General features: G+C 44.4%; 1 protein-coding gene across 3 annotated transcripts in view; it reads left to right on the top strand.

Annotated features, from left to right (window-relative positions):
- LOC105688696 (hemicentin-1) overlaps positions 1–12,691 on the top strand; it is a 148,328-nt gene extending 135,637 nt beyond the window's left edge. For all 3 annotated transcript variants that reach the window (XM_048656583.1, XM_048656584.1, XM_048656582.1), the window contains exons 10-11: positions 8,497–8,675; positions 9,251–12,691. In XM_048656583.1, the coding sequence (XP_048512540.1) occupies positions 8,497–8,675; positions 9,251–9,511 (440 nt within the window). In that variant the 3' untranslated portion in view covers positions 9,512–12,691. The remainder of the gene's footprint in view (positions 1–8,496; positions 8,676–9,250) is intronic.
- Positions 12,692–12,948: the final 257 nt, after the last annotated feature.

Genomic DNA, 12,948 nt, shown 5'->3' with positions numbered 1-12,948 from the left:
GGTCGAAAATAATTAGCCCGTAAAACGAACGAAACGAACGGGAGAAAGAAAAAAAAAAAAACCGCTCGAATGGTGGGGTGAAGATCCGAACTCGCGCGCTAGTGGGATGGCGAAAGGGGATAAAATAAATAAAAAAAAATGAGAGGAAGAGGTAAAAAAAATGTATGCTCGCCGAACGTCGGGTGGAAGAGAACCTTTCGAAATCGTGTTTTCGGTTGGGCGACTATACGTGTGCGCGCGATGTGGTTTCCGACGTAGCCGCGCAGCGGTGTGCCAGGTGCCCGAACACGTTCGAATATGCATCCTACTCGACTGTATCTACATAATAATCTCGCGCTGACAGTTTGCCAATCGAAGACGTTCGGGGGAAATAAAAATGAGAATAAGAAGCGGCATCCGAGGTGACGTCGAAATACGTGAAAATTGGATGTATATTCCGACGCGTGTACCTCGATCGAACGTCAGTCCGTGTTTCACCGTTACAACGAACGGGACGAGCGTGCGAAATGTAATGCACGCGTACGAAAATTTCCGTCCACGCGTCATACGTACGATAATTTATTCACCCCCCCCCCCTGAACCCCCCGAACCCCCCGTAACTCCCTCGTTCTCCCATATATTTTCCGCATCGCGAAAGGACGTTGGTACAGGGAAAATGAATATTCATCGTTGATAAAATTTCTGCTCTATAGACAGAAGACGCGAAATTCCGTGTAACTCGCGGCGTTGTTGGAAATAAGGAATAATAAATATCCTCGTCTCTCGGTTCATCTGAAACTCTTATCCCAACGATATTTCCGATGTGAGACGATCCTCGGGGGCCGTAAATCCGAGACGGTAACGCCGTTCCACCACCCCCCTGCCCCTCCCCGTAATATACACACATACATTTCCTTCGTTCCTGACAAACTGCAAGGACAAAGGAGGTTGAACGTACCTACGTATACGTATATAGGGGCACACTCGTGTGTATATACGTTACATACTTCGTCGAGTCTCCGTTTCGTCCTTGTTCCCGCGAGCGTCGCGGCGCCGAGGGCAGGTTAAACCCTGAATTTAGTATAAAAGAGGTTGCGTGTCTCCCGCCGCGGTTGGTCGCGAGCCTCGCCACCCTCGCCCTCTTACGTACGGTCCGGGGGTCGAAGGTGAGCGCACACGCGGTGCTCACCCCTGTAGCGCATTCGTTCGAGAGTTAAGGTCGCGGCGGAGGAAGGAGGAGAGGAGAGGGCGGGGGTCGCGTAAACTTCCGGCTTTCTAGGGAGATAACGCTAACCGCGTAATCTCAAAGAGACACACGTACCTACCTAGCTACCTACCTACCTAGCTACCTAGCCGTACACGCCGTTTCAACTCGACCGAGATGAGTTCCAACAACAATTATTACGTTGAAATCCGAGGGAGAATTTTCAAGTGGCCAAGCTGCGGTTTCCTCGCAATTATTACAAACGAAGACGTCGTTGTACTTTTGCGGAATAGCGATACGGCGGATTTCGGAGGATTTCAACGTCTTCGTTGTCGTTGTCATGTTTTTTTTACATCGTGATTCGAGCATTCGCAAATCTCGCAGCGGTGCAATTTTACCGTCGAAGCGATCATCCTTTACCCGCTGTATGTATATCCGTCCGTGTACAACGTCAGCCACCGCCTCTTCTCGTGCTAAAAATTATTCCGATCAAACTTCTCCGTTCAAGTTCTTCGGGTTGGGGGGAAAAATAAGTCGGAGGTTTTCACGCTACGGTACATCGATGCGATGAAAATGGTATACGAGGTCTTACATAATAAATAAATATACAGTCGTCGTACGCCGCGGTTGCGTTTTCCCTGTTATTACAGACGGCTGGGGGAGGGGTCGATGTATCGTCGTATATTCGCCATATGTATATATATATTCATTTTGCGGGATTTTCCGCGTTTGCGGAGAAGTCCTTTTTCACCTCGCCCCCGTCCGAGTCCGCGATTCACTCCGGACCCAGCCACCGTTCGCCTTCGAGAAGTCTCGAGCTTTCTTTCATTCCCGGCCGACATTCGGCAACCTCCTTACCCCGCGAAGCCGACCGCCGTTGGATCCCCAAAGGCCGGTTTTATTGAGACTGCCTCTCGGTGCTCCGCACCCACTTTATTTCCTCTACGTGCTTAACCTCGGAGTAGATTTTTTTCCACATTTTCGTTTCTCTTTGCTTTTTTTTGTTTCAGTTTTTCCTTGATTTTTTTTCTTTATTTTTTTTTTTTTCTTTCTCTTCTTCCCGTTCCTTTGCTCGGTCCGCGCGCGTTACACTCGCATCGGGCGAGTATAAAATAAGCGTGCGAAAGCGGTGGCATGGAACAGGGTGTGTTGAAAAAGGCAAGGAATAGAAGAAACAAAAAACAAAAAAAAATCTTGAGGGGACGAACGGACGAGTGAGCGGACGAGCGTATGAATAAATATGTAATAAGGGCTTGTGAGGGAAGATCGTTCAATTTTGAGGGTGAAGGTCCTCGTTACAATCTCGTTACCCTCCCTTCTCTTCTAGTTTTCCCCACAGGACCAGCGTCCCCGGAGTGCTGATTTCTGACATTTGATATTTTTCGGCGTTTTTCCCCCCTTTCCCGCCCCCTACCAACCGAAGCTGCCCGGGGTCAGAAAACGGAACAGAGAGAGAGGGAGAGAGAGAGAGAGATGAAAAAACTGCCGGTGGAAGATTGCGAAACACCCTTATACGTGTACCTCTGCAGTCTCCTTCTTTATTTGTACACCGCACCGGTCGACTTTCTGCTTATCTAGCGGGAGGAAGGACGCCCCAAGTGGTCCCGGAGGGCTACACCCCCAGGTTCGCGGCGTTGGTTTATTTCTCCCCTCACTCTCTTACCTCCGCACACGAAACCTATCCACCTGTACATTTCTACGAATAATACCTCGGATGAGCTCGATGTTTTTTTTTTTCTTTTTTTTTTTCACCTCAAACGACCAGCGTTTTTTCATTTTTTGATTCAGTTTTTCACTCATTCGCAAGCGAAGAAATGATCGCGTCGTCGAGATTTCGCGTTCGAGATGCGCGAAACCCGTTTTTTCACCTAGCATCTTTTTTTTACGATTTTTGAATTTACGGAAATTCACGTCGACGCGAATCCACAGACGAATGCTCCGACGACCCTTGCAATTTTCTAATTTTCCCGAGTGGTCCCGCACGAGTGTGATAAAGTCAAAAAAAAGGAAAAAAAATAATTACAAACAGAAAAAAAGAAGAAATCAAGAATGAGACAAAAAAAAAGCGAAGAACAAAAGTGAAAGACATTCTTTGGTCCCTCTGTGACAACATCTGTTTCGAAAAAATTTTTAATACACGTCCACGCGAACTCCGCTGTGTACGGCCGCCTGACCTTAAAGCGATGAATAGCGAAGATATGCGAGATACGTATCATCGGAATGAAAAAAATATTTTTGAGTAATGAAATGACATGTATAGGCCGCTTTTCGAACGAGTCGGGGAAAATTTTTTTTTCCCGCACTAAGAGATGAAGTCTGTCGGTGTAAAGAAAGAAAAAATTAAAAGAAAAAAAAAAAAAATAGAAGAATTTCTTGCGATAAAAATGTGAAATATTCTTATATCTTTTAGTACGTGTATAAAATTGCCTCCGAAACTGCAGCGGTGAATAAAGCGTAACGAGAAACGCGTTACGAGTAACTGCCAGGGAGAAGGGGGGCACGTTACAGTGGCTCGCGTGGGTAGGGGGGAGAGGGGGGTGAACGCTAATTGTTTTTGACTTTTTAGCCGAACGAACGAACGAACGGGAAACGAAACCCTCGACGTTTCTACGGTTAAATGCGAAGGCTGTAAGTAACGGCCGCTAATGTTCGGGATCTCCGTGAGTAGAGGAGTTCCTCCCCCGTAAATTGCAAAGTGGCAATGAAACGCAAATTGGCTCCGGGTTCATCCGGGTCGTTATTAAACGGGTCAAGTATCGTTCCGACCTTCCGATCGCGAGCCCTCGCCGTAACCCCGGACGTTACAATACAAACAACCGTGAGGATATTCTTCGCCGCCTGCACGATTTCTCGGTACGTACCGGTAACCGAAATCGCGAGTTAAAAAATTTTCCGAGAAACAACGATCAACCGGAAGAAAAATCTCGACGTTCTCAAAACGCGGGGGTTGATTGATTTATCGATGTAGGGATCTTCCGTATCGAGTCCGAACGCTCAAAAGTGCATCGGTTTTGTCAGTGGGGGGTGGAGGGTGGTAAAAATGGTGGTCCGCGTACAATGGAGTGTAACAAATCGATTCCATTTCGTGACGTACTCCGCGCCTCGGGTTGTCTGGTTTCCGTTTCCGGTAGCGAGCCTACTTCCGCCTCGTGACTGTCCGAGCCGAACAATGGCTCGTGCCAAGCCCGGGCGTCGAGTGTTGGTATTGGACGCCGCGTTGCACTCACGCCCCCATTCATTCGCGTCCCGCTTCTATATAATATCGACAACTCCATTTATAACTCGCGCTAGTTTCCCAAAACCCCTTCGGAATCGAAAGGGACTTTCCTCATCCTTCCGGATTTCTACCCGCAGGTTCCCTACACACTCACACACACCCCCTCCGGTAAATCGAAAAAGAACCGACCCTCCCGCTCATTTTTATTACCGAAACGATTAACCCCGTTCTCCTATGATACCGAGCCCAACTCGGCTGTCCCTTTCCTCCCCTTTTTCACCCCTTCTCTATCGACTTCCCGCTTTCCCTTGTTTATTTATTTATGCGACACTTTATATCCGTTCAACCGCAAGGATTGCATCTCTCAACGGTTATTCGCACTTATCGTATATACGATCGGTTTCTTTTTTTTTTCTCTCTTCCCTTTCCATCCGAGTTTTTTCCTTTGCTTTATTTCCGCTACTTTTCTATCGAAGAGTACAAGTTGAGGAAAGTTTTTGAAAAGTTCCTTCGTGGGGGGTTTCCTGTTATTCGTAATAAATTCATGACGGGCTAAACACCGCTACGGTTACCTACGGATTCTAGTGATAATTATACAGTGGCGCGTGTAACGCGTCGCTTCGGTTGGTTCGAAAACCAATGGCGGAGGCCATTACACGGTAGCTCCAACTTATCGCCGAGTAAAAATTTTCTCACGAAAAAAACTCATACCTACAAAGGTATCGCGCGCCGTGACAAATGACGTAGATTTTTCATCCGACGGAGACTGCCGAAGGGGGAGAAGGGGGGTTGGGGTTGGTCCGGATTCTCCGAGCTTTCCAGCGCCGCCGTGAAGGAAAATCGAACGTGATTAATATCCGTACCGAATCAGGGTGAAAAGTATTTCCGGAAATGATATTCATTTTTCTTCGGTAATCGCGCTTTAATTTGCCCTCATTTTTACCCAACGTTTCTTTCTAATTTTCCCACGTTTTTATTCCCCTCTCCGTTCCGTCGGGTTATATTTTCCTCCCTTTTACCTTCTTTCGTTCGCCACGTCTCGCAATCAGTTGTACCATCCACCTTCGTACACGTACGATACACGAGTGTAAACCTAGAAGTGTGCGTAAACAGGACGTCCCGGACGTAAATTAATGTACATATCTTGGAATAACCCTTAGCGTATACCTCATCCCCCGTCTTTTGTCTCCTTCACCCGTTGGCGTTGTATAAATTGAAGGTAGCGCACGCCGCGTTTACCTTGGGTAGTATTTGAGGATCTACCCCCGCCCCCCGCCCCCCTTAGTTTTTGGTACGTGGAGATTTGGCAACGGGCTCGGAGAGAGAAGAGAGGAGCGACGATCTCTCGGGACGAAATAAGAGAAAAGGACGAAGAGGTGTGTCGTATACGCGGATAGAAGGAGGAGGAAGAAAAAAAAAAAAAAAAAAAAGAGAAGAGAAGAGGGTAGGAGAAGAGAGAGAGTCAGAAGAGACTGAGAAGTCGGTCGGACGGATCATGTTCTCGTCGGTGCCTCCCGCTAGGAAAACTGTGCGGCGGAGGCCGAGGTGATGTCGAGAGTTTTGTAGGGTTCTGTGTAAGTTGGGTTGGCGCGGATTCCCCGGAGACCGGCGATTCCCGAACAACAAGACAAATTATCGGGAGGAAACAAGAGCGGGAGGGGTCCGCCTATACGGAACCTCGTAAAAACTATACCAATTTCCCGGCATACGCCCGATTCCCTCCCTCCCCCCCCCCCTCCCCCCTCTCTCTCTCTCTATCTTTATCTCTATACTCGTATATACGGTAACAACCGAAAAGAGAGTAGCGGGGTATGAAAATGGGAGGGTGGGAAAAGCGAGGGTAAAAGCGCGGCAGCAGGTAGCGGGCAGTGGCGCGGGGGTGCTATAAAATTTGAGGTTTAAACCGGGCGTAGGAAGCGTCGACAATTACCATAAAAAGAAAACCTATTTCTCCATTCTCTACATCCAACTTGCAACGTACCCCTGTACATACACGCGTATCGGGTTACGTACCTATATATCGTGGCGCGTATATACCGAAAAATTCCACCCCACCATGAATAACAGGGAACGATTCAACTTTCTCGAATCTCCCGCACCGCGAGGGGCTCAAAAAATATCCATCCTTATAGGTTGCCCGTGTTATCATCGTGTACGCTCTTCCTTTTGTTCCCCCTCTTTCCTCTCCCTCGATCTCGGACACGCCGGTGGATCCATACACACGTGTGTGTACGTATAATATCGATGTTACGTGCCACATGTGTGGGACTATCGCCTGTCTTACGGATCCACGTATTTTTCCCGATCGTTGGAAACATCGAGTATTTTTCCCGAGGACAGGACGTCTTCATATCCCTTTCCTCCGATTTTTCCTCCGCCCTCTCCGCCTCCCTCTCTCCGGTCTCTTTCTTTCTTTCACTCTCTCGAGCTATCACATCTCGAGGGAGCTTCTCTCTTCCGTCAGCGTCGCGTTTTAGCGTGTCGCGTGGGCGGGTCGGCCTATAGCTCCGTCGTCGATGGGCGAGCGAACGACCCGCTACCGCCGAGTGAAGAAAAAAGAGAAGAATTTTTGTAAAAAGTATAAGAAAATATGGACAAAGAGCGACGCGCCCTCGAACGAGCTTCCCTCCTCCCTCCCCCCCTCTCCCTCCTCCTTCCCCCCCGCCGCTCCTCTCCAGCTGTTCTTCTTTTCCCATTCGCTTCCTGAGTCACCCTTACGAAGCTGGAAATTTGTTATTCGAGCTCGGTGTGTGTATAGCGGGGCCCCCCCGCACACGTTGCCCAGGGATGTATATTTCGCGGAGCGAGTGTATAGCGTCGGTAGCGAGCTACTAGCCCGGCCTTCGAAGGGAGACCATGGAAAGCTGCACGGGATCCTGCCATAAATTCAAATTTAACAGGTCGCGACGAGGCTTCCCTCGCGGAGTCACGTCTAACGTCGCCCTTCGAACCGTTCACCCTTCCGACTGCAGGAATCACCAGCTACCGAAAACAACCACCCACCCCACCCACCCTCTCTCCCTCCCTCCCTCCCGTCCCTCAGCCGGCGTCGAAGACCACCTCGTTCCGGGCAGACGCGCTGCACAAAATTTTCACACATCGCGTCTCCGTTCGCTCGAGACAATCTCCTCGCGTACCGAAGACGAAGAGGAGGCGAGAATGACCTGAATATTTTTCAGGGAATATAAACCGCATCCGCCGCGATGTCCGTGAGATTCGGCGTGGCGTTGGTTTTGAGAAAAAAAAAAACGACCGTTGATACGTTTCGCCGTTCCTGAGGGTTTCTATTCCTATTTCTTTTTTTTTTTTTTTTCGCACTCTTCCTTTTTCGTATAGGTGGGTAGGAGAAATAGGTGGTGCGCGAATATATATAATATACACGCGCGGAGACCTTTGGACGAAGTAAAATCCGAAGCAGCGTTAACCCCCAGGGTCAAAAGCGCGGGGGGGAGGGAGGGAGGGCGTACTGTTAACTTAGGACAAATTGAAAGCTTCGAGAGAGGTTTGTGGCGCGTTATATAACGTCGTAGCGTACTCGCAGATCCCGCCTGTATATACACAGTATTATATCCCTCTTAGAATTTGTCTTTTGAGATTGTTTAAGACGCGTTTTCTACCAACCGGTAGAAACGCGTCGATCTTAACGGCTCGATGAATTTTCCTGAGGAAAATTCGTATTATCGACGGATTATTCAAGGGAATTCGGCACGGACTTTCGTCTGTCGGCTCGCTTTTATCTCCATTGTATCGCGGTCGGTGGTGCGAAACACGTCCCGATGACCTCTAGCCAAACAGACGCCGACCCGTCTCCCGTCTCCTAAGGTCGGCAAATACATACGTCGAGAAACGGGCTAGCTACCAATTGGCACCAATTAACGCAAACTACCCCAACGGTTACGACTATCCGAACGCGAAGGTGAACCAGACGTAAAACTCGTCGCGTTCCCCTAGCGATTCACAGCCAAATCCCCGACGCACCTAATGAACTCTGAACTAATTTGTATCAATCACATTTTACACAGCCGTAGCCTTTCGGCGAACGACGAGAAAAGTGTGCCCGTCAAACCTTCGATAATTCGACGTTTGATTATTTCAGGAGGTCCGGTGGTGCGTCCGTTGAATCAAGTGGTAACGGCTAGCGAAGGTCAGCCGTTACAGATGGTCGTGGAATTTTGTGCGGAACCTTCGTACACCCGTTTGATATGGTTCTCCGAGGAGCAGGTATTCGTCCCCGGAAACGAGGCCCGTGGAGGGGTGCAAGCTCTGGTGATCGAAGTAAGTTCCGAACAATTAATGCGGGAGATCCTTTTATTCGTACGGGTACAAACGTTGATATCGGACGATCCGAAGAGTGTATATCCAGAACAGGGGCTATCCGAAGGTCGTAAAGGTCGAGGAGAATTTTAGTGCCCGGGACCCGTACTCGCTCTGGAAAACGGGGTGTTTAATGGAGCAAGAAACGACCGCGTCTCCTCACATGTAAAAAACGCCGCGTACGTTCGTAGTCTGCTTAAAAATATCGCGGAATCAGCAGATGCGGAGGGAAAAAAAAAATTAGAAAAAAAAAAAAAAAAAACTTTTCGAAGAAAAAGAGAACGAGGGCAGACGAACCCTGCGATTTGAAATTCTTGGGCTCGCGCGGATATTCCATTAAGAATTATATACGACTACCGTATTATATTTAGATCCTTATAAATTTTCGGGTATAAAGTCTCTGGGTCAAATTCAGATTTCACGTCCGGTTGACCTTTTTTTTTTTTTTTTTTCTCCTACCGTTCCAAGCGATGATCTCTGATAATTCACGAACCTTTCCCTTTTTTTTTTTTTTTCTTTTTTCTCTCGATTTTCAGGAAGGCAACACAGACGCTTGTCACGAATCGATTCTGAGTTTCGACGGTGTTCGATCGTCGCACATGGGCGAATGGACGATGATCGTAAAATCTCCAGACGGTATGGCCGATGCTTCGATTTTCCTAAACGTAACGAGGCCCTCGGTTAGCCAGAACGTTGCCTCCGGTTCACTTCGGGGTCCCAGTCTTCACGGTATTCTGCTGTGCCTGACGCTGACGCGGGTCGGGGTTTTGGGTGGTCCGAGACCACCAGGAAACTAGAAAATATGACACGAGTCCTGAGGGAAAAAATTCTGTAGATATACACGTAAGCGTCTCTAATGAGATTTTACAACAGAAACAAAAAAAAAAAGGAGAAAAATTGAAGAAAAAATCAATCGTATCACCTGAGGTCAGTATTAACGCAAAACGAATTTATTAACTTAATATTTTATGAAAACGAAGCGTCGCTGAATACAATGTTATACGAAATATTGTTGCGAATAACAATTTTCGAATGTAAAAGTGACGGGTGAGTTAAAATTATGGTGACCAGACATCCGAAGTGGTGATGGTGTTTCTTTTGAACGAAGAACAGATAGAACGATACGAAGAAGAACATTCATTAATTTTTAGATAAATGATACTCCGCATGGAATTCTTTTTTTTTTTTTATTTGTCGTGTACATAATTGTATAGATAAATTGAATACGTATAAGTATTATAAAAAAAATATTGGTGGATAACTCGCGAGTTACTTTACAATAAAAACCAAGAAAAAATTATTAAAAAAAAAATGGAAGAATATTAATAAAATAACGTTACTAATAATAATGGTATTGATAATGATATTGATAATAATTATGAAAATGGACGTGAATACGATTTATACAACATTTAAAATATGATAATGGTAAAATAATTCTAAAAGCAATGCCTAACCTCCGTCGGAGAGGAGGTCGAGTTAGAAAGTGACCAAACTGGAGCTCTCTTATTAAAATTTCTCTTTCAATCTATCGCACGTCAAGCCGACTAATCGAAGCCGATGATCGACGTTGTTTTCATCATCCCCTCATTCACTCTTCTCCTCACGATTTACGGGTTACCGGGCAGAGCAATTAAGCTAGGGTGAAAAAGAAAAATCAATTAAAATCAGAAAAAGAAAAAAATTAATGAACTGTAACATAATCGCCGCTGAGCGAAACCCTATGGATATATATATATATAAAAGGTTCGATGCCCCTGTAACAATTGAATATAACAAATAACAAATATGCGTTGATGAACGGAAAATTGTTTGCGAAAAATACCATCACTGGGTAAATATAATTCGACGTTTATACGAATAAATGAATGAATATGAAATGAATCAATAAATTGTACATTGAATTCAATATTTATTATGGGCGATTGGATTCGAAATGTATAGAGAAACGATGGGTAGAAAAAAGTAAACCAAACGAAAAAAAACAAAAAAAATTACCACTCATAAATAAAGATCCCAAGTACCTACGTCTAAATCGATGTGAATATTTAAACGAAAGAAAAAAAAAAAAATAGGAATAAAATTTTGCGGGGCAGTTATGGATATAAAATTAATTATGGGATTGATTTAATTCCAAATATATATGTGCAGTAATAACGTTGTTATATAGATATATTTATTATTTGTTGATATATTTTTGTAAAGTTTTATTTAGCCAATAAGTCTCTCTCTTTTACTATTCTGAATTTCCTTTCTTCTGATTTTCATCTACCCGACTATTTCCGATTTATATCTGAACAATGATCGTCGTTACGCAAACGATGACTCGCGCCAATTATAATAATGTGTTCATAATTACGCGTTTAAATATACATATATATATATAATTGAATAAAGAAAATATAAATGTATGTATGCAAATTAAATGAATAAATCAAATAAATAGATGAAAGGTAAAAAAGTCACTCACGATTCATGACGATAATATGACCGCGGTGATTCGAGTATATAAAATAGCGTATGCGTCAAATGAGAGCAGAAAACGCCGATAAAATTGGGGAAATTTTTTTTTTTTTTTTGGAAAATGGAGAAAAATCGCAAAGAAAATAAGGCGAAATCCGCAAGAGTAAAACGGTTAACTGATCTCCGTCAATTTCAATCCCGCAATATAATATCCTGCACCCCGAGGCGAGGCGCAACCCTCATTCCAAGTTTCTGGTACGATTCCAATAAAATATCAATATTCCCTCACCCTCTGCCACCCTTACCCGTCCAATTCCTCTCCCACACCCCCTGCAAACAATAATCTACGTTACGTGAACGTCGACATTTTCTCTCTTCAAACAGATCTCTGTACCCAGCTGTACCTAATACACCGTGTATGCTATCAACGTATGTATGTATGTATGTGCTACCTGTACGTAATGTACACGTATATATGTATTACGTATCGTTATACGGATAAAGAAAAATCAAAAAGAGAAAAAGGTATAAAAGAACTGCACTCCTCGTTCTAAATCTTTACAGAAACCAGACGTATTCATTATACTAGTATGTACATATATATATATATTATTGTACCACGTCTAAGCGGAAAGTGCAATAAAAAAAAACGGAAAGCGTTATTGGAAAAAGTATAATGATTCAAATCAGAGGGTATCCGAACAGAAGTGAAGTGGACGGGATCTCGCATTGATATGTAATATTTCAAATATGAATCCCGTAAGATATCCGACGATTTGTAAAATTCAATGGTAATAGTTATGTAAATATATATAATTATCGAAGCGGTGTGAATAATGATTTTTAACGAGTACGTTATTCGTATTATTTTCGTGTCCTTAATTTTTGTTTCCCCCCCCCCCCCCCCCCCCACAAATTCGAGAGCCAAATAGATGGACGTCTATTCGATAATTGAACGCACGATCCATGAATAAGTAGATAAATGTATATTGGATATGATGATACACGAAGTACATGAATTATTGTTTAATAAATAATTATACGGTGCGATTTCGTTGAAAGTGGTTGCGATCGACGCATGCGTCGAAATATTCGAATTTCCTCGGCCTACGAGCGAACCCGAGCTACGCTGGAGTCGGGGGTAGCCAGCAGCAGCGTAAGCGTTTTGTTGTGAGGTGTCACCCTGAAGGTCGTAGATAGTAACAAAGCGTCTACGCCTGTGGCTACGCCGACTCCAGCGCAGCTCGGGTTCGTTCGTAGGCCGAGAAATTCGGATATTTCGACGCATGCGTTGATCGCAAACATTTTCAACGGAATCGCACCGCATAAATAGATTTCTAGGCGAGATAATCTAGACACATTCACGAGGTAGCTTGATATCAATGTAATTTTAATATCGACTATAATAATAAACAAAGTACGGGGATCGACCGAATGAGGTTCTGCGTTAATTAAGTTATGATACACTAATTATATTAGGTGTATAATTAAGAAAAAAAAAAAAAAAAGGGAAAGTCAATTTGTACATAATGAAAAATAAGAAAGAAAATAAGAAAAAAATAAAAAGTTTAAGTAAAAATAAAGAAAAAAAAAAACATAATGGATAATAACTATCGGATAGGGTATTGATATACATAGGTATAATATTCGTATGTATTACCGGGCCGGTGAATATATTAGATATGTAAAATATCTAAACATAGATAAATACAATATAATTGAATTTGTGTAAGATGATATTGTAAATTTGAAAATGATCGACAAAAAGAAA

The sequence above is a fragment of the Athalia rosae genome, chromosome 6, assembly GCF_917208135.1.
Source record: "Athalia rosae chromosome 6, iyAthRosa1.1, whole genome shotgun sequence".
Classification (NCBI taxonomy): domain Eukaryota; kingdom Metazoa; phylum Arthropoda; class Insecta; order Hymenoptera; family Athaliidae; genus Athalia; species Athalia rosae.
This window is presented reverse-complemented; position numbering and strand designations above follow the sequence as displayed.